Source organism: Danio aesculapii, chromosome 19 (assembly GCF_903798145.1).
Source record: "Danio aesculapii chromosome 19, fDanAes4.1, whole genome shotgun sequence".
In the NCBI taxonomy this organism is placed as follows: domain Eukaryota; kingdom Metazoa; phylum Chordata; class Actinopteri; order Cypriniformes; family Danionidae; genus Danio; species Danio aesculapii.
The window spans coordinates 48,103,175-48,127,174 of NC_079453.1; the positions used below are offsets into that span (position 1 = coordinate 48,103,175).

The 24,000-nt window shown below is 36.3% G+C and overlaps 1 protein-coding gene across 3 annotated transcripts in view; it reads right to left on the reverse strand.

The window, feature by feature from the left end:
• The window catches only part of trps1 (trichorhinophalangeal syndrome I), a 254,925-nt gene that overhangs the window by 179,870 nt on the left and 51,055 nt on the right, over positions 1-24,000 (reverse strand). For all 3 annotated transcript variants that reach the window (XM_056479416.1, XM_056479417.1, XM_056479418.1), the window contains exons 3-4: positions 935-1,189; positions 188-732 (exon numbers count right to left, since the gene is read on the reverse strand). In XM_056479416.1, coding sequence (XP_056335391.1) covers positions 188-732; positions 935-1,189 — 800 coding nt within the window. The remainder of the gene's footprint in view (positions 1-187; positions 733-934; positions 1,190-24,000) is intronic.

Genomic DNA, 24,000 nt, shown 5'->3' on the forward strand with positions numbered 1-24,000 from the left:
TCTGTTTAAAATGTATTTATTTAAAAAGTTGATTTATTTAATTAATTTCTACTGAATTGTTTATATTTCATTGATTATCAATGTATAATTACTACAGCTGTATTATTATTTATATCAGTAGTATTGTTTTTATTATGGTACTGAATAAAAAAAGAGCATTTAGAAACAGCATTTCTTTTGTAATTACCTGTACATCATAGGTGCCGTTGAGCACTGAAGCTCTGGGTGACCCAGCCTCGACCGCAGACCCGCTCTGCGCCGACTGTCCCAGGACACGCGCTGACTCTTTGGCCTGCGTCTGGGCTGTGAACTGCACCATATTGTGAAGCGCCAGAATCTTATTGTCCAGCTCTGCGTCCTGCCGCGTCCGGTTATGCAGGCCCAGATGGTACTTACGAAAGTGTTTGATCAGATCCGTGGGGTCGTTGCCGTAATAACCGTACCCACAAATGTTGCACTTAAAGTCTTGTAGTTTAGGAGAGGAGGCTGGAGGCGCCCCTGTTTCGCCTCCTAGAGGACTATGGGCGTTTTCGGCTCCTCCGACAGGCCGCTGTGGGTGAAGCGTGACTGGAGGAACTTTAGAGATTTCCAGAGATTCGTCAACAGGACTGTCAGAGCCGAGCAATGGTGGAGGGCTTTCCGTGGTGTCCTTTTCTTCTCCGTTACTGTTGCAGCTTTGTACGATGACACCGCTAGCCCGGGTGGAGATTTTGAGACAGTCTTCTTCACCTTCTGCACTCAAAAAAAAGATGTTTGCTGTTTGTTCAAACTACATATTTAAAATGAGCTCAAACAACACAATTCCTCAACTTAATTGTTTTATGTTCAATACACTTACATTCGTTAAACTAATAAGTCAACTTAATTTCTTTGTGTCGTCTCAACACAAATCAATTGTGTGGACCGCAGAAGTGTTTACAGTGTGCTCTCTCACCGGGATCAGAGTTGGCTGGGGAGGCCAGCGGTTCGGTGTCTGTGCCCTCTCGGCTAGAGTTTTGGCTGGAGTAATGAAGGTCAGGTTTGTTAGGGCCAGGGGACGCCGGCTCCTCCTGGTCTTCGCGGTCGGGCTCAGAGGTTTGGCTCCCCGTGGTGCCGCTCTCTGGATCCGTGGCCCCGGCCAGCACCGCCTCGGCCTCCTCCTCTTCACCGCCGACACTTCTCAAAGGGGGGTTCTTTTTCCGCACCATATCTAGAAGACAACAGAAGAGAACTGTCTTAGAGACTATGGCTAAGGATTTTGATGGTGTGATAAACTTGGATAAAAATATCTCAGTATCACGGTATTGTGATCCCAACTTTTTTTAAATCCCAACTTTTGTTTTATTCAAAGGAATATTAAGATATTTTGGAACAGTAAACATTCATTCCGCCACCTATTCCAGCATATGTTTTATACAGGGGATGCCCACCCGAAAGGAACCCACACAAACACGGGAAGAACATGCAAACTCCACACAGAAATGCCAACTATTCCAGCTGGGACTCGAACCAGCAAGCTTCTTGCTATAAGGTGACAATGCTAACCACTGAGCCACCGTGCCACCAGAACAGTAAACATTCATTCATTTTCTTTTCAGCTTAGACCCTTTATTAATTCCGTTCCGCCACAACGGAATGAACCGCCAACTTATCCACCACATGTTTTACGCAGCGGATGCCCTTCCAGCCGCAACCCATCTCTGGGAAACATCCATACACACTCATTCACACTCATACACTATGGACAATTTATCCTTCCCAATTCACCTGTACCGCATGTCTTTGGACTGTGGGGGAAACCGGAGCACCCGGAGGAAACCCACGCGAACGCAGGGAGAACATGCAAACTCCACACAGAAACGCCAACTGAGCCAGCTGAGGCTCGAACCAGCGACCTTCTTGCTGTGAGGCGACAGCACTACCTACTGTGCAACTGCATCGCCAACAGTAAACATGTCAGGCTAAATAATTTAAATAAATCATTGAAGTCTGCTGTCTTCATTACTTTAAAAACACAACTTGAAAAGGCATCTTTGGATATCTTTCTTTTCTTTTGGATATAAATTAAGCCACTGCACAGTTCAGGCATGCTTGGATGTTGGTGTGCAAGCGATTTGTTTTTAAATGTTTGCTGAATCTTAAGCTGATCAGTAGCTTTTGATGTAGAGGAACCCTTCCTGCTGGAGATGCTGTTGCCCTAAAAAAGTCTGACAACTTTGACAACAGTCTTTGGTTAGTGTTCCACGCCTATTAGACTTCCTATTAGAGGTGTGCGATAATTTGCACCTACAATTATATTGTAATGTGTTGTTTTAACAATGACATTGAATATGTTGACAATGAGCTGACACTGAGCGTGTCACTGAGTTCTCAAAACTCTGCCTTGAGAGTACAAAAGCATTGACTGTGATGAAGTCTATTAGAACGCAGTCAGAATGAGCCTAACATTCATGTTATGAAAGAAACTAACTTTTAAATAAGTGCATGATCATGCTAGAGTGATGTTTTCATATATATTAGCATGAAATTAAAAATTTTAAATGGAATCCGCTAAACAATTGTCAGAGTAATTGCAGGGTCATTCCGCTGTTCATTCAGTGAGGAATAAGCTGAAGGAAAGTGAGTGAGGTCAACAAACAAGAAGTTCATATACATTTTAGACACCAATATATTCACCAATGAAAACAATTTCCATCAAAGCCAGACCAGAACATTTGTGCATCTCTGAATATTCCCCTATGTTTCCCCTATGTCCCCTATATTATAAGTTACCCCTATGTCTAGTAGTAGAACCGTAAAGTCCAGATATTTCAGATTAAACTGCTAATGTTACTCACACTGTGAGCTTGAGCGGGATTTGATCAGAATGTTAAAAAATTGTTAAATTTGCAAGACTGACAGTTAAGTAGAGATATTTTAACTGCTAACTGTTTAATAAAGATATTTTTGGTCATATCTGCATGAGAGACCCATGAATGACAGATTAACACACTACTTCATCTCCAATATGGTAGGACATTAAATCCAAACAGTGGAGGATGTTAACTTTGACAAGATGATTGAGAATGTGTTGTAGGGCTGGGCGATATAGCAAAAATGCAATAATGCTAATTATTTTCCATATTGAACGATAACGATATATATTTCGATATAAATTGTTAATGCTTCCAGATTTAAAAAGAGTATCCCAACAATGACTGAAGCTAGAGAAATGTAATGGCATAACATATAAACTTTCGGCGGCCGAAAATTCTGTACATCTCTAATATTAACACACTTTTAGATTCCCATTGTTGCACATTTCTGCTGTGTGATTGGCTCTTAGATCAATATAGAGTAAAAAGTCCAGAGCTTATCACTGTTATTGACATAAACTTAATCAATATAATATCGTTTATCGGCATAGCTGTAATGCGTTGAAACCATTTAAACTGCATATAAACAATAAAAAAAACTCCAAAGTTTGCACTCAAAAGTATATACTCTGTAGTAGGGTTGTCATGAACTGGAATTCAGTACCAATCAATAATGAAGTTTTGAAAAAGCACATTTCCCACAAACATTTGAGCGCTGTTGAGCTCGTTCTTAAGCAGCGCTGATCTGCCATTGTGTTCACGTGCTCAACAGAAATGACTTTGACTGGCTGTGAAGGTCATCACTTCACCAAACCCACCTCTGTTTACTGAGTGTAAACACAGATACACTGTGGCACACAGGACACTGGTGCGTTTTAAAGCCACGATTCATCAGCGGATCGGTCGTATGTCAGCTTATAGACAAACCAGCTGATTGACGTGACTTTGAAACGATTCAGTGTCCCTGTATCTGTGTTTACACTCAGTAAACAGCGGTGAGTTCTGTGAACTGATGACCTTCACAGCCAATCACGGTCATTTCTAAGTCACGTCAATAAACTGGTTTGTCTATAAGCTGACATACGAGCGATCCGCTGATGAATCGCGGCTTTAAAATGCTCCAGTGTCCCTGTATCTGTGTTTACACTCAGTAAATAGCGGTGAGTTTGGTGAACTGATGACCTTCACAGCCAATCACGGTCATTTCAAAGTCACGTCAATCCGCTGGTTTGTCTATAAGCTGACATACGAGTGATCCGCTGATGAATCACGGCTTTAAAATGCTCCAGTGTCCCTGTATCTGTGTTTACACTCTGTAAACAACGATGAGTTCGGTGAACTGATGACCTTCACAGCCAATCACGGTCATTTCTAAGTCACGTCAATCAGCTGGTTTGTCTATAACAGGCATGGGCAAACTCGATCCTCGAGGGCCGGTGTCCCTGCAGAGTTTTGCTCCAACACTAATCAAACACACCTGAACACCCTAATTAGTGTCTTTAAGATCACTAGAAAGCTACAAGCAGGTGTGTTTGATTAGGGTTGGTACAAAACTATGCAGGGACACTGGCCCTCCAGGATCGAGTTTGCCCATCCCTGGTCTATAAGCTGGCATACGAGCGATCCGCTGATGAATCACGTGTTTACACTCGATAAACAGTGGTGAGTTCGGTGAAGTGATGACCTTCACAGCCAATCACAGTCAATTCTATTGAGCATGTGAACACAATGGCAAATCAGTGTTAAGAACGTGCTCAACAACGGTCCAATGGACGTTTTTTTTATTTTAATATCCATTGGTACAGAAATCCAGTATCGTGACAGCCCTGCTATGTAGGCAAAGAGACTGTCTGATACTTATACAAATGAACAGTTAAGAACAAATCATTATAAATTCGTCAACAAATCACTAATTAAGACAAAAACTTGCCACCCCCTACTGGTGGTTTTAGTGTCGTATTTATTTATGCACGACAGGCCTACTAAACCAGCACAGAAACACACTCGGAAATAATTATTGAACAAACCCCCCCCAAAAATTCAGCTTTTTTTAATTTAACATCACACACTCCTACTCACCATTACTCAAGAAACACACTCACTGTGTGGTGCTGTCTGCTCCATGCTAAAAAACAAGCAAGTGGCGCCTATTCTGCTCTCCATAAAAGCTTCTTTAAAAGAAAGAAAGAAAGCGCAATAAATATAAAAGCTTCTTTCTTCAATTGTTCTTTGATTTTTCTGAGACCAAATGTCCTAGAAACGGTTCTGCTCTTCCAGCTCAATCCATAAAGAGCAATGAGGTTCTAATATCGGTGACTATGCCGGCGCCGGCCTTTGTTGATGACGTTTTAATGAATAAAATCTGTGCTTATGTCACTGATGTGGCTTACAGACACACATTTTAATCAGTTACCAAAATCAAAGATGATCGGGAGAGAGAGAGAGAGAAAAAAAACAGGGAATTTATAAAGTGATTCATAGCGAAAAATTTCCATCAGAACTGGATGAAGTCATGCGTGTTTGTTCATAGCAGGCAAATCGCACTATTAACTAGACTTTCCTTTGGCACGAATTACGCTAAAGTCAATTTCTGCGAGCTGGTTCGAATGGCACACACCAGTTAAACATCATTTTGCATTTGCGCGTTGGCCAGTTTCAATTGAGGGCAATTACGGTTTCTCATGATTTAACAAAACAGGGGCCTGTCTTATTTCGACAGACCGTCCAGAGCAATTTCCTCATTTAGTCTGTGATGCAAATGGATATTAAATCAAGCAATTCCAGCTTCGCAGAGGGGCCACACCTTAACCAGAACTAAGTTAATAAAAGCTTTTTGAGAAAATCTAATCACAAATAGAAACCACACCCTGTCACGCCACTCACAGCACCTCCTGCTCGATACAGATGAAGCTTCACGGCATCTAAACACACACAAATACACTGATATTGATGAGAAACGCACCTGTCATATTACTATGAGAAATGTGAAGAAAATTGTATTCAGACATCAGCAAGTGTGATGGAGTTTTCTGAAAGCCTACATTCTTAATCTGTCATGAAACATCCAGAACTGCACATCATTACTGCATCATATCAAGAAACGCAATCAAAGGTATAACACTGCATGCGGGCCACACCGTGACAACTAATCTGAAACATGCTGATGAGAATGACAAATAAACTAAATGGTAATTACCGATCCACACGGTAAGATTGTTCATTTGCTGATCTGATGCACGGTTTAATGCCCAACTGCAAACATATCCAACATAATGGCAAATCTAGAATTTGCTTTTTTTTATAATTTAGCAAACGTCAAACTAACAGTAAATAAATAAATAAATAAATAAATATATTTGCATGTTTTTTTGTCATGAGAGTAGATAACACCACACACTAGGGCTGCACTATATTGGAAAAAAAAACTGACATTGCAAAGTTTTTCTGCGATGTACATTATGATATGAATATAATTTAACAAAAGATAACCTAAATAACTCTTCTTGTAAAAAAAAAAAAATCATACATCTGCATGTAAATAAATAAATCTGCATAAAACTTAAACAATTTGCAAGCATAAATGAATGCAACAGAAAAAAAATGTTTTCTGGTTTTCTGTGGAGTCTTATGGCCCGTTTCCACTGAGTGGTACGGTACGGTTCGGTATGCCTTTTGACAGTGGAAACGGCTATAAAAGCGTACCAAACCATACCATACTACTTTTGGTCACCCTTTGCAAAGGATACCAAAAGGTGGAGCTAGATGCGCAGCTGAACACTATTGGTTTACAGAGATACGTAATTCGCTCGCGCAACAAGCCAGAATGACAACAAAGGAACCGCCATGTTGTAAATACACAGCCGAGACATTACACCGTAATAATATATACTTATAATAACAAGCCATGGTCGACCCGAGCTCAAACAAACCTTGTTGTTTTCTTAATGAATAGGCACAAAGCCAATAAGAAGAGCAGATTCTACCCTGTGCCCTGTAGTTTTTTACCAGGCAGTCTAAAGTGCAAGCAGTTTTGTTTTCTTGCTTGCGCTCGCATCTATATTTGAAATAAGGAACTTCTTGAGCTGATGATAATAACGTGAGCTTGATTATTGAAGTGCTTTTGAAACCTGATCCTTTCAGAAACTGACAAATGCGAGAGTGACGAGCGTGAAAAAACAAAGGAGAAGCTGGAAAAAACAAAGGAGCAAATTATTTTTTCAGCAAACGTGAACAAACTGCCATGTTTAACTATTATCATCACCTTTTGGACTATTGTGAACTCAGAAAGATGGAATTACTGTCTAACAGAGGCTATATGTGCTGCTGAAGATTACAGACACAGATGAGAGGTTTACACTGACTGTGGGCTATATTTTGTGTTATTTTTTAACCCAAATAAGGACTAAATGTATACTTTGTGTAGTTTAACAGTAGTTGGTAACATATCAGAATCTGTAAGGGTCTGTATGTCTTCATATATGTTACATTTATTTATTTATTTATTTTATATAATTACAGACGTTACAGAAGACTATTTCGCACAGTCATTGATCTGCAGTTATAATCAAATCCTGTTCATAGAAAAAGTTAGTAATAAACATTTATGCACATCTGTTTTGTGAGAAGTGCTTCTCATATGATATGAAATGACCCGTTCAGCTTTACTGGAGAGATTTTCTCGAGCGAAAATGACGTTGACTGAAACTTTCTGTCATACACCACACAAACCAACAGAGCACCATTGGTACCCTTTTAGCAGTGGAAACGCAAGCCTGATAAAGGTGGCCCGTACTGTACTGTGCCACTCAGTGGAAACGGGCCATAAGAACATAAATTTAACATGAATCAAAAGAACATTGTATTCTACATTCTATAAATAATTAAATACAATTTAATCATAGTTAAATTTAATTTCTATTGTTTTAAATTCGCTTGATATCTTCGTCACAGTTCCGTAAACACATCCAAATGAAATCTTTCACTCTATTAGGGCTCAAATTTCACAAATCATGTTCTGAAACGTGGTTCCTGGTCATTATAATCACAGAGGGGAATAATAGTTGGATAACAATCACGTAGAAGTGCATAAACCTAACTGTAAGCCTAAACTTAAACTATAAACACATCCCTCAATCCTGATTGGCTGATTGGAATGTTATTCCAGGATCAACATAGATGTTAATCCAGGAACATGTCCTGCTTGGTAAAATCAAGTTGGCGAGGGGTGAAATCAGTAAACGTACATGTGTTTGAGCACTATTAATAAATTATATTAAATCAAATTATGGCTCTGACAATCATAAAACCTAATAATTCAATTTCTCCATGAATATACTGTATACATTTTTTGTTATAGTTATGATAAAAACTATTTAATCTGTTAGGATATTATTATGCAGTGCTGGTGGTAAGAAAAAAATCTGGATCTGTTCAATAAATCAGTTTACAATTCATGTCTAAATGATTGGATCTACCTATTAAGTTACCTGAGTTTAAAATCTGACTAGCATATTAATCTACAGAACATACAGAGATCTTCTGATTTACCAAAGAAGGTCTCAATTTCGAAGAATGAAAACACGAGACTCAAAACTACAAAGTATCTCAACCAACACAGAGGAAATAAAGGAGCGGAGTGGGAGGATGAGAAGTTTTTAATACCTGATACGGTGCACAATTGCATTAAAACTTCCAGGGGAAAAGCAGCGAGACATTACCATTCCAGGCCGCCGTCAGAAAGCGAATAATCTGCTTTTATAGCTCCCAGGCTTTCACTGCGTTGCTGTACCAGTCGATTCAAATCACTAGTTCACCATCCACCCCCACTTTTCCATTCCTATATTAAACTTCTGCTCTTCGGTTATTGTGCCTGCTCCAGAACTTACTTAATAAAGTATAATATGCTTTTTGAAAAGGACAGGACAATCTATTTTCTTAATTAAAAAAGTAAGGGAGTCTGAATGAAGAGCACGACACTTGAGCTTATGCATTTAATGACAGGAGTCAGAGCGAATTTGGCTATGGAGCAATTCCAGCTTATGGATGTGATGTTGGAGTTGAAATCTCAAAACGTAAATTCACATTGAAAGTATATGTTAACATTATATTAAAACATCTGCTTATATTTTCCAATACAACAAACCACAGAGTTATTCGATCAGAAAAATATCATTATGTACACTTTTTTTATCTTAAATGAGAAAAATAAACATGCGTTACAGACGTGACCAAAAAAATTCTGACCAAAGAAATTCTGTGAATTAAACTGCACAACCCAAAAGAAATAATGACAAACAAATACATAAGAGTTGGCTCTCTATAGCAGTGGTCCCCATTCCTCGGGCTGGTACTGGACCGAAGAAGAAATCGTTAATTATTTCCGTTTTTATTGATTATCTGAGTCTGAACGATCTTTTAATTTGAAAAATCTTTTATTTAGAAAAATGACCTTACATCTCGGCCAAAATTTAACCCACAAGCAGCAAAATGAGTAAAAACAGACATCTGTGGAAAACTTTTTTGTAAAGGGGAAAAGGCCCAAGGAAGAACCCACGAACTGCCAATGGATCCGCAACCCATTTGTCAACAAATCAGGTGAATGCAGCATGTCTGTGCAAGAAGATCGACTGCTGGAGATCGCAAATGACGGCCGATTGACATTTCACATCTTTTCCGTGCACAAGTTCCTTATTTCAAATAGAGGCACGGTGCATGTGCGTACACATTAGGAGTTGTGCGATGTGCTCGCACCTACCAGGCGCCCCTAGTTGAAAACATCTTCAGAATGCAGCGAGTGCACCATGAATCATGCGACAACTGATTGATCAGCTTCATATTTGTATGGAATACACATATTTCGGTAGACTAATTATCTCAGACAAACAGTGCAGTGCTTTTTTAATTTTATCCATGAATAAAACTTGTATCAGAGTTACAGCAATGTTTTGTCAGCTTGTCATCCTCTGAGAAAGCGATTGATGGTCGCATAGCAATCTACGTACACCACACCACCCCATCCGCGGTAAAATTGGTCCGTGGTGATAAACAGGTTGGGGACCACAGCTCTATAGAACAAAAATGAATGATTTTATGTTATGTTTTTGCATTTATGAGGGAAAAGCTTGGTTATGGATGGGACATCTCTCCGTTATGAATGTGACAGATCAAAATCAAATATAATTGCTTAAAAACATTGAGTATTTTTACAGTCCTTTAAAATAAAAGCCTACACAAAAAACTTAGAAAGGGTTTCACTATTTTGGTGAAAACATTTTTGTTTACATTTTACATTTGCATGGATTTGCACTAAGACTAGTTAAAAAAACAACAAATTCTGATGCTGTTTTAGCTAAGTAATACTAGAAAAGAATTCCAGGGGGTCTTGGAGATGCGAATAAACAAACGCTGTCAATCGCCTTCATCAGCCTGGTGATTTAAAGCTACTATATTATGTTTTGACATTTGTTTTCTTATCAGAGAAATCTACCTGTCGACAGGCGTTTCATCACTGTCATTGTGACATGGTGATGGAAAAGCTGTGTGTGATTTAATCAAAAGCGCACAAAAAGAAATGCATTGTGTACACGATCAAAAGTGACAATGCTGCGATGTTACATTCCTGTGGAGAGAAACGCTCTAATGACAAGAACGACATGTCGGGATAGTTCAATTAACATGCCATTGCATGCTAATTTTGTGTGATGAAGAACGAGATGAGTCATTTGCATGTATTGTGTGTGCACAAAGTCCTAAAACTAGTTTCTAAAAACTTTTTGAATGGTTAATCATACACAGACTCAAGCCAAAAAAACTGCATTTCTGAATTATCACATCATTACGATGGATGGGATATGGATGGATATATATGGAATATGGATGGATATATAAGGGATATGGATGGATATATATGGGATATATATGGGATATGGATGGATATATATGGAATATGGATGGATATATATGGGATATATATGGGATATGGATGGATATATATGGATGGGATATGGATGGATTTATATGGATGGGATATGGATGGATATATATGGATGGGATATGGATGGATATATATGGATGGGATATGGATGGATATATATGGGATATGGATGGATATATATGGATGGGATATGGATGGATATATATGGGATATATATGGGATATGGATGGATATATATGGATGGGATATGGATGGATATATATGGGATATGGGTGGATATATATGGATGGGATATGGATGGATATATATGGGATATGGGTGGATATATATGGATGGGATATGGATGGATATATATGGATGGGATATGGATGGATATATATGGGATATATATGGGATATGGATGGATATATATGGAATATGGATGGATATATATGGGATATATATGGGATATGGGTGGATATATATGGATGGGATATGGATGGATATATATGGGATATATATGGGATATGGATGGATATATATGGATGGGATATGGATGGATATTTATGGGATATGGATGGATATATATGGATGGGATATGGATGGATATATATGGATGGGATATGGATGGATATATATGGGATATGGATGGATATATATGGATGGGATATGGATGGATATATATGGGATATATATGGGATATGGATGGATATATATGGATGGGATATGGATGGATATATATGGGATATGGGTGGATATATATGGATGGGATATGGATGGATATATATGGGATATGGATGGATATATATGGGATATATATGGGATATGGATGGATATATATGGGATATGGGTGGATATATATGGATGGGATATGGATGGACATATATGGGATATGGGTGGATATATATGGATGGGATATGGATGGATATATACATGGGATATATATGGGATATGGATGGATATATATGGATGGGATATGGATGGATATATATGGATGGGATATGGATGGATATATATGGGATATGGATGGATATATATGGGATATATATGGGATATGGATGGATATATATGGGATATGGGTGGATATATATGGATGGGATATGGATGGACATATATGGGATATGGGTGGATATATATGGATGGGATATGGATGGATATATACATGGGATATATATGGGATATGGATGGATATATATGGATGGGATATGGATGGATATATATGGGATATGGATGAACGGATGGATGGATGGATAGATGGATGGATGAAGGTGTCAGTGGTAAAAAAAAATTACTTTTATGATTTTTCGAATGTTCATTTTATATTTTTTAATCAAAAGGGGAAAAAATCTTGCAGATTTTATTGTCTGTACATAAAAATTATTTTGTTTTTGTCTGTAAAATAAGCAATTTTATTAAAATAGATTTAAAACATATTTACCTAAAACAACAAATCAGATAAAGCCAATGCTTTTTAATCCCAAAAAATATAAAAACTGTAAAAAAAATTTAAAATAAAAAATCATTAGCAAATTAATATACAAAATTCATAAATTAGAACATTAAAACATTAGAACTAAAATAAACAAATAAATACATTTTAGGAAATATTTTTTTAAAGAATCATCTATTATTATTATTATAAAAAATATTATCTTATTAATATTATTATATATAAATATATTATTATTATTATTATATATATATAAATAAAAGTTACATATAATTTATATAAAATATATAGCTTTTTACATAAATTTTACACAAAATGATGATAGAAAATTATATCTTTACATTCTGACATTTTGTTTTTACAAAAAATATTTTTAAAAAAATATGCATTTACCATGACTCATCTAACATACAAAAATGTCACAAACTAATTAAACATCCAGAAATCTACAACAATTTGCATGCATTGGACATCAAGCTCCAAAGCGAGCTAAACAAAAGAAAAAGCCTTTCTGATTGGCAAACTAATGTTGTGACAGCCACTAGCCATTGGTTTACATGCGCGCAGACTCCAGTAACAGCAGCGGATTCCTCTTGGCGCTTCACTAGTATCAAAAGAGCCACACACTCACACAGAGCCTCATTTGTGAAGAGGTAATGTAACTCCAAAAATGTCATCTTCATTGTCAAACTCATTTAAGAGATCTGGTTTCAAACACAACAACAAATAAAGGGGATTTCCTCTATGATCTGGCCCAGTCTGGTCAGTGCCGATGAGACTTTCAGCAGTATATTCACTCAGCGTTCACTCAGTGTGGAGTCTACGCTGTAAAAAATGCACACAATTCATTCATGTTGTCCCAAACACAAATCCATTAAGTTAACTTAGCAAATTTAAGTTCATTGAAGATGGAAAAAAAAGATGTCCCAAATTAAGATGTCCCAAAAGATGTATGAATTGTGTTGCTTCAGCTCAATTTATACAAGTAGGTTTTTTTGGGGGGGGAGGGAGGTTGTACACTGTAAAAAGTAATTAGTTACTTAAAATGAGTAAACCCATTGCCTTAAAAGCAACACGTTGAGTTTAAAAACTGAAAAAGTGTAATGACAAAAAGTCAAGACAACAAATATTTTAATGTAGCTTTAACTTATTTTAATAAGTTCTTCAGGTTTAATCATTTATAGCTATAGCAGTTATAGTCAGTTAAATTAATGCAAGTTGAGCTGACTAGAAAAGTTCATTTGATTGAACTCAAAAATTTAAAACAGCAATAACTTACTTTACATTGTGTAATTTGGACCCATTTCCCAGGGATGGGTTGCAGCTGGAAGGGCATCCGCTGCGTAAAACATGTGCTGAATAAGTTGCCGGTTCATTCCGCAGTGGCGACCCCGGATTAATAAAGGGACTAAGCCGAAAAGAAAATGGATGAATGAATTCGGACCTTTTAAGTTGACTTAATTTGAATAATTCTGCTTTTTTACTCACTTTTTAAAATGAAGTCAACTAATCCCTTTTTACAGTGTAGGGGCCGGCTGCACCAACAGTGCGCAAGTTAAAACATAGCCTAGTTGTGATGTAAAGGGACACATCTTACACAATATATACACATTATTAAATATTTTGTGCTGCAAAACTGAACTTCAAACATAATGCTGCGTTACAACTACATATTTAAGAGATTCGTTTACATAGAGAAGCTACATCACAGATAGTTAGGACAAAAACTCCTTTTATCACAGACATGATGTTGCGGCACCATCTCGTGTGTATTTAGGACACAGTGTGACTGTATTTATAATGCACTATAAAAATTTGATTTGTTGTTTGTGTTGTGTTTACAATATGTTGTGAATATGTGGGAATATTTTCTTGGATCATATAAATGCTACATCAAATTTTAAGGCAGATTCCTATTGGGTTTTACACCATTAATTGCGTCTACACATTACTTTACATTTAGAGCTTACGACCATTTTTACATTTAGAGCTTACGACCTACTAACTATGTTCTGTCTGAAATACATGTGGTGCAACTGAAGCGACAACAAATTTAGTTAAACTTGCAGGTACACTAAAAATATAAGACAAAAAGTCATGAAAACAAATGTTTTTATGTTAGTTTAAGCTATTTTAATCAGCTAATCAAGCTTTAATAATTTTTATTAGTTCTACAAGGTTTAACTTAACATTTATGTCAGTTTGACTAAAGCAAGTTGAGATGACTTGATATTTTGATGTGATTCAACTAAACAATTTAAGGCAGTAAGATCTTTTTACTAAGCCTCTATTGTGGACTTTACATTCTAGTTTTAGCAAGAACTTACGAACAGCTGCTGCAACATGCGACTTTGACGGTGGGAGTAAATCATAGTTGTGTTTTTACTCTCTCCATGTGTGTGTGTTTTGTGCATTACTTTATTGAGCGTACTTCATTACTGTTGCTTTAATTAACATCTTCAATGTGACTAATTTAAGTTGAGATGACTCGAAAATTTCAAGTGATTCAACTAAACGATTTAAGGCAGATTTTTTATTTACTAAGCCTCTACTGTGAACTTTACATTCTAGTTTAAGTAAGAACTCACGGACAACTGCTGCAACATGACCCAGGTGCTTAAAGTTGGACTCTGACGGTAAGAGTAAATCTAATAGTTCAATTGTTTTTTCTCCATGTGTGTGTGTGTGTGAGTGTGTGTGTGTGTGTGTGTTTTGTGCATTTCTTTATTGTGTGTGATTCAGAGTTGCTTTAATTAAGACGAGTGCAGTGTGTCGAGATGCTTCAGAACAAGAGATCGGTGCTTAATGAATCTTTTTTTTTTTAAATAAAGACACCCACACATGACATGTAGATGATAAAAGCCTTCCCGTGTGCCATTTCTGTACTGTTAAACTGGGCAGGTCAATATATGTATTAATATATACTCAGAATAGTGACAGTATCTTGGTAGTGTGAAGTATTTGTAATGAAATGAAAATAAAAAAGTGTGCAAAATTAATTACGTTATCATTAACAGATTACAACAATTATTGCATAACATTCTCTAATTTAACTACTAAACTTAATTAAACCCAATCAGCTACTAATTAAACGTAACTACCACACTAATAATATTAGATATTAATAATATTATTATTAAAGTAATTTCACTAAATTAATACAATTTCACATTGCTGATTAGAAAATGATTAGCATAAATTTAAATATCACAATGCATGATTAACTGAAAGTTTCATTCACATATTTGGTTTAAAATTTGTAAGTGCAAAAAAATTGGGGCGTCATGGTGGCGCAGTGGGTAGCACTGTCGCCTCACAGCAAGAAGGTTGCTGGTTCGAGTCCCGAGAGGCCCAGTTGGCATTTCTGTGCGGAGTTTGCATGTTCCCCCAGTGTTGGCGTGGGTTTTCCTCCGGGTGCTCCGGTTTCCCCCGCAGACCAAAGACGTGCCATTTGAATCATTTTGGCTTGAAACTTCCGCTCTCATTCACTTCCATTCATTTTTAAACGTTAAAAACAGCTTGTTTTGCTGCTTGTTGTTGCAAATTGATATTTTCTTATTATATTATTCTACTTTGTCTGTATTGTCATGCAAACACTTGTCTGTGGAGTAAGTAGTTTGACCGTTTTCTGCCGTTTATTATTCCTAGTCATTTCTCCCATAGGCAGGTGAATTGGAAGTTCTAAAACAATCGCAAAAACGCGCGCACTTCCGCATTAAAGAATAAGGTCAATAGGTGAATTGGGTAAGCTAAAATTGTCCATAGTGTATGTGTGTGAATGAGTGTGTATGGGTGTTTCCCGGTGATTGGTTGCAGCTGGAAGAGCATCCGGTGTGTAAAACATGTGCTGGATAAGTTGGCGGTTCATTCCGCTGTGGCGATCCCAGATTTGTAAAGGGAGTAAGTGGAAATGAAAATGAATGAATAAAGATTAGTTTTAAGGTGACGTCCTTTAAGATAAAAAAAGACCAAAATGTCCTTTAAAATCTTGTCAAGCATATTTAGAACAAGTATAATTTGAAGACGTTAAAAGACTCTTTAAAATGATATATAAAGATCACAGTTTAGCTTCAAAACACAAAGAATTTCTTATTTCAGTCTTTATAATTTGCAACTGTTCTTTTAACCAATAAGCTTTACCCAATTTCATTTCAATAACTTCATTTAAAAAGCAAACTTAAATGAATAAACTTACATTTTTAAATGAATATATTATATATAATAATACAAATACAACAACTAAATCATTTTTACACAACTGCGTTACATTAAATGACAAAGCAAAAGTATTTCCCCCATATTTTGACATTTAATTTTGGCAGAAAGATGATTGTTATGTATAAGAAATCACTTTTCACTTGTCAATCTGTATATTTGCACTCACTACTATTATATTTCTACTATTTTTAAGAAATATATATTTCTGATCTGTTTTTTGTCCCGTCTCTGTAATCCTGTTGCTCTGTAGAAGCTCTGTCACCAAAACAAACTCCTCGTATGTGTGAGTATACCTGGCAATAAAGCTCTTTCTGATTCTGATTCTGATTTTTGCAAACTGAATTTGATGCAGACAGCAAAATAAGACACACTAGTAAAATCTTCTGTCCTTTATATTATTTGTATATAGTTTTATTTATATGGTTTGGTAACACAACACTTAGAAGAAGAAATGATCACAAATTATCAATCGGACAAAAGATAACAGGTTATAAACAACATTCGCTGCAGATTTCTTTTTTGATTCCTTTATGGAAAAAACAGCAATTTTTAAAGATAGTACACATCCCCTTCACTCTGCTTTTAAAACGTTACCATCGGGATGTAGCTTTAAAATTCCTAGAGCTAGAAGAAATGCTCATAAAAAGACATTTTTTGGAGGAGTGGAGAACATGAGACTGATTCCTGTGACGCTCCAGAGACAGACGAGTCTTCGCTGAGGCCAGCTTCCAGCCTCCGCCACTGAGACTGCAGCTCTGCACAAGACGTTTGGCCAGTGGAGAAATTAAAATGATCGTGCCCAACTGAGCCTGGTTTCTCTCAAGGTTTTTTTTTTTTTCACTTCACCAACTGGTGAAGTTTATTTTTCCCTCTCCGCTGTCGCCACTGGCTTGCATGGTTCGGGATCTGTAGAGCTGCGCATCGTTGGATTTGCTCTTCAGTGTTTGGACTCTCAGTAGTGATTATTAAACCACACTGAACTGAGCTAAACTGAACTGAACTTAAACACTACAAACTGAACTACACTGTTCCTATTTACTGTGACCTTTTATGTGAAGCTGCTTTGACACAATCTACATTGTAAAAGCGCTATACAAATAAAGGTGAATTGAATTAAATTAAACATTTTTCCAATTGCAGTTGTTGTCTAAAATCGCATCACTGTTTGAAGTGAATGGTGTGGATGTTAAGAATGATCTGCAGTAAGATTAAGTTTTGAATTCATGTGGTTGTCTTGTTGAGTGTTGCTATTATGTGATTGCTGTATGTTTGTTTGTATGTTTCCAGTGTTAAAGACAAATTTCCTTTCTGTGTCAAGCAGAACGAACAAAGTGTAAACAAACAAACAAACAAACAAATTCTGCAGAAATGCCTTGATATTTTTCATGTTGTTCCTCAAACTACCACATAAACCACTTTAATACTACATTTACAGGTGTGCTGCATTATATTCTTTACAAGCATTTTTTAAAACTCATTGACCGACACAATCTTGCATCCTGAGAAAGTAAAAAAAAAAAATAAGACCTCAGTGATCTGGAAAAAACACGAGTAAATAATGACAGAAGTTTCATTTCCGAATGCACCATTCCTGACGATTACCCAAGCCACTTTATTTCAGTGCCTCAATCTTTCACTGCGAGTTCAGATGTAATCCTCTCTACATCTCCATCCCAGGAGGATCCCATGCGAGCGGAGATTCACACACACACACACACACGCAGCTGGAGACCCCATGGAGCGATGCAGCCTGGGTCAGTCCCCTTCTCCACCCAGAGAGTCCGTTTATTAAAAATACATTATCCAAACCGCCCGTCATAATTCAGGCCTCTGTGCTTTCCATCCGTCGGGGGCGGATCCGAGACAACTCTTAAATAACAAACCCTACACACACACACACACACACACACTTACTGGAATAAACACTGAAGAAGTTGTGCGGGCACACGCTGATCAGTCAGGCGAAATATTGACTTCCCAAATATCGAAAATGATGAAACTCATTTTGCATCCTTTATTTACCGCCATCATAAATTGAAGCAACAGACAGGAATAAAAAAATAAAAGAAACTATACACACTAACTGCGTTCTGTCATGGCTGGAGGAATTAATATCAAAATTAGGGCGGCATAGTATATGCCAAAATGATGGTTATCAGGATAACAGTATATGCAATATATGTATCGCAGACGTGTGTGATAAACTACATTTATTTGTTTATCTAAGCTGGACCAATCAGATGAGGCCTTACTATCTTCATTGCCTGGAGCAGCCCAAAGGTGAAACCAGAGCTGAAAATTAATACTTAAGACAATCAGAATATAAATTAGGGCTGCACAACATATCATTTGAGCGTCGATATCACAATGTGTTTATGTGCAATAGTCACATCGCAGGATAAGATTATTTATTAAAGATTAACACACAAAGATATTATTAAACATTATTATTATACATTTATTGATTGTTTCTGATTGTATTCTGACTGAATAAGACTCCCAGAAAACCAGAAAACACTGTTTATTTATGTTTGCTTGTAATTTATTACAATTTCTGAGAAATTATTTTCATATGTATATCGTGCAGCCCTAATAAGAATATCTGCTGAGGTTTTCACTCATTCATAGTGTTTTAAAGACTGAATGTTTGCACCTTGACACAGCTTTTTTAATCTGAATTATAATTAGATCTGAAAAATATATTACACCCGTTTATTTTAGTATCATTACATAAATAAATGATTTACAAAGATAGCTAATAAAAATAGAATTTTTCTAGGGATATGTTATATCATAAATAATATAGTTTTCACAATACTCAACAACATAGCATATTTTTCCGGTATCGTGCAGCTCTAATATAAATAAATAACTTGATCAATCAATCTCTGCACTGAACTTTAGCATGTGAAAGGAAAGAAGTTTATTATAATTCAATTAAATTCAAGTTTATTTGTAATAAGTATTGTTCTAAAGCTATTATCATTCATAAAAGGTGCACATCATTACATTAGTCAAAATCAGACAAGTTTAAGGAGTTGTGTATATGGTGGACAGTATATAAACATAGCTAACCAGCAATTATAAATGTCCTTCCAAAAATATATATATACAGTTGAAGACAGAATTATTATTATTATTATTAGCCCCCTGTATATTTTTTCCCCGATTTCTATTTAACGGAGAGAGGATTATCAACACATTTCTAAACATAATAGTTTTAATAACACATTTCTAATAACTGATTTATTTTATCTTATCCATGATGACAGCACATAATATTTGACTAGATATTTTTCATGATACTAGTATTCAGCTTAAACTGACAATTAAAGGCTTAACTAGTTAGGATAAGTTAGGGTAATTAGGCAAGTCATTGTATATGAGTGGTTTGTTCTGTAGACAGTCGAGAAAATTTGAGCTAAAAGGGGCTAATAATATTGAAGGTCTTTAAAAACTCTAGCTGAAATAAAACAAATAAAACTTTCTCCAGAAGAAAAAATATTATAGGAAATATTGTGAAAAATTCCTTGCTCTGTTAAACATCTTTGGGAAATATTTAGAAAAAATTAAATAAATAAATAAATAAAATCACAGGAGGGTGATTAATTTGGACTTCAACATAGACCATTTTGAGGGATGTAAACAAAAACAGTGATCCCAACGTATTTCCTGTGTTAGATTTTTCATTTCTATAGCTTCAGAGAATCCAAAAAGAGTCACATATTGATAAATATTGTTATGATAGCTCATTTAACATTAAGTTATGATTGAATTGCCTCTTGTTAGATATGAAATAGTTTGAAAACAAGCAGGAAATGTTCATGTGCCAATGAAATGACCACATTTAAATAGTCTATATATAAACATGTATATGTATGTATGTATATATATATATATATATATATATATATATATATATATATATATATATATATATATATATATATGTATATATATGTGTGTGTGTGTGTATTCTCCTACGCAAGTGATAATGCCACCTCTCAATGCTGATTGCGGTTATACACATGGCATTTTACATGCGTGTTCTGGGATTTGCCAATAATCAATTATTCCTGTGACAGAAGAATGACTAGAAAAAAGACTTTTAAAATAAAACAGGCCTTGCTTTCCGCTCTAACAATGGTATATTCAACAGCACACATGGCAATTAGCCACGACTCGGATCTGTCAGGCATACCATGTGTGTGCGGTCACGTCTCAGAGCGAGTCGTCATAAAAGTGTTCCCCCACAATCCCACCTTGTCCCGTCTCCTTTATTATTCCTCCCATTCTTTATGATGTCACTGCCGCAGACTTTTTGCGGCAAGAAAGGACTCGAAGGACCCCGATCCATCTTCCAGAGGAGTTTAATCTCGTTTGTAACATTAGGAATAAATCACATTACTGTCTGTGGAGCAGAGTTTCAAGCACGTGGAGGGTCTATGGAAAACACATATGTGAGATGCGAGATAGAAGCAGCGCAATTAATTATCATTAAGGGAAAATGTCAAGAGGAGGAACTGGACCCCCCGAGTCAGGGGCCCCTACGTCATCTCCAAACCGGGCGATTCACAAGTTGTGTCTTAAATGGCAGACTATACACTAGGGCTGCACAATATATCGTTTCAGCATTGATTTCGCAATGTGATCATTCACAATAGTCACATCGTGTTTCATTTTGCAAGTGTTTTGTGACTGTGTGAGGGTTTTAAAGCATTTGGGCATAAGAAATTGTACCATTTGTAACTCTGAGAAAATAATAACGCTTAATTTTATTGAATTGTTTATAATACAAAGACTACGCTGTACTATTTTACATTTAATTATTCAATTACTGTATACTTGAATTAGGGTTGGGCAATGTCGACCAATTTGGCATCGTACAATGTCTAATTTGAAACATTGTGATGGACGATGTCATTGACGTCGTAGACGGCGGTGAATTAATTATTTATGAAAAATGTATTAATTCATAAGGAATTAATTATTTGTAGCCTACCGTTTCAACTACCTGACCCGCATAGTCTTAGTTTTACCCATAACCAGATCATAAATAAATAAACATAAGTTACACACAAATTACCACCTGTCAATCACGTTTTCCGCAGGACTCTGGCATGAATAGGCAGAGTGATCCGTGTCGTTATAATGGCGTCGACAAACTTGGTTGGTAAAAAAGGTGCACAACCAACAGGAACCAACCAACAGTATCTGAGGTTTAACTAAAATTGTTAAGTACAAGCATGAAAGCGAAAGATTGAAGCAGTGTACTGATGCTGTGACACGTTACCTGATATATTCAAAAGATCGAGGAGTCGTTAGATAGAGACAAGATTAATTAAATATCACGTTTAACAACTATAGTGAGACGCCATCCAGCGGTACATCCTTGATAAACTGTCCGACATGCACTGCTCTCTGGGCTGACTGCATGGAACTGCAGTGTATGGCAGTGTGTACGTGCGTGCGTGTGTGTGTGTGTGTGTGTGTGTGTGTGTGTGTGTGTGTGTGTGTGTGTGTGTGTGTGTGTGTGTGTGGTCACGTGTTGGCATGGGACGATAACAGTTTTCAAGGTATACCACAGTTTGGAAAAGTCAAGGTATTAAAACCGCCAAAATTTTCAGTAATACCAATCATAAAGTATGTGTAAGATTTATTTTTTTTTTTAGGACAGCAGTATCTCCAGAAGATATCAAAACATTCCATTTTAAATTGTAAAGAAATCAGTGTTTTTGAAACGAAGAAGTCAACTTTTACTGCTCCAAAATATTATAAATCTGTCAAAAAATTAAATATACTGTTTTCAAAGGGGGAAAAAAATGTAGTTTTTACCCAGACATTTAAAAAGAATATATTCTAGAGCAGTAATCACAATACCTTGATATTTTTATCCAAGGTTATCATACCGTCAGAATCTTATACCGGCCCATGCCTAGTCATGTGATGTGCGTTTTCAGTTGTATAGTGTAGAGGAGGGGTTTTCAGAAATGCTAAGTGAAACACCAGTGTGGACGTGAATCATTTTTGTTCTAAAATTTTACATTTAAAACTAAGACGTATTAGTGTAAACGGGGCCTCAGTGTGTATTTTTCGTAAGCAGGTTGCTGCTGTAATGGGGGCGGGGCAGAGGATCACAATGCCGGCATCATCTGTCAACCCAACCCTAACCTGAATACAGTTTGACTCCTCGGAAAACAAAAAGACACTGTTTATTTAATTTAAATATTTTCTTCATTGAATTAATCTATGCTTGTTTATTATATTTTATCCACTCCCCTACAGAATCATTCCAATAAATCTAAAAGTACGCATTCTTTACAAACAGTTATTCAACTCATCTAGTGAAATTGTATTCATATTGCAATATTTATCGCAGAATCAAAAATAATAAATATATATATATATATATATATATATATATATATATATATATATATATATATATATATATTTTTTTTTTTTTTTTTTTTTTTTTTTTTTTTTTTTAAATCGCAATGTTCGGTTTTTCCAATATCATGCAGCCCTATTAAACACTATGCACTTGTACACTCAACCATGTAGTGCATGAGTTTAGCGCCTTCCAAAATGAAACCCTTTGTTTTTTAACTAAACAGAAATATAAACCGTTTCCCAGATGCGTTTAATAGTTGGCAAATTAGTGAAATAAATTACCAAACTACCAATATAGTCATGAGTACGACCACAATCACCATTGGGGGGTGGTGTCGAGTGTGTAGAGTGTTTAACATTATAAACTTCTTTTTATCGGTTGAATAAGCACATCAGGGCAGCACGGTGGCTCAGTGGTTAGCACCGTCGCCTCACAGCAAGAAGGCAGCTGGTTCGAATCCCGGCTGGGTCAGTTGGCATTTCTGTGTTTGCATGTTCTCCCTGTATTGGCGTGGGTTTACTCCGGGTGCTCCGGTTTCCCCCACAGTCCAAACACATGGGCTATAGGGGAAATGAATAAACTAAATTGCCCCTAGTGTATGAGTGTGTGAATGAATGTGTATGGGTATTTCCTAGTACTGGGTTGCGGCTGGAAGGGCATCCGTTGCATAGAAATTATGCTGGAATAGTTGGCGGTTCATTCCACTGTGGCAAAATAGGGAACTAAGCTGAAGGAAAATGAATGAATGAATGCATTATCATGCAGGTAATGCAGGTAATTAAAGTGCACTTTTTAAAATAAAAGAATATTTCAATGTGAATTAGGGTCGCTCTATTTTAATGACGTGATATTAATATTTTTCTGAATTAAGCATTGCGATATGAATGTAGTATAGTTAAGATTACATAACTCTACTTGGAAAGAGGTTATAATTTGATTAGTAGTGGAGTGAATCTGCATAAAACATAATAAACAAATTACAAGCACAAATTGATACAACAGAACAAAGATGTAAATGAAATAAACAGTGCTTTAAAGTTTTCTGGAGAGTCTAACAGTATTGATGTACAAAAAAATAAAATAACATCATACACAGCATTTAAAGTGGATAAAAGTTAATCAAAGTTGTCCTAAAACTATTCGACAACAAGCATTCTTGCCTAGAGACACTATTTTGATCCGCTTAAACTTT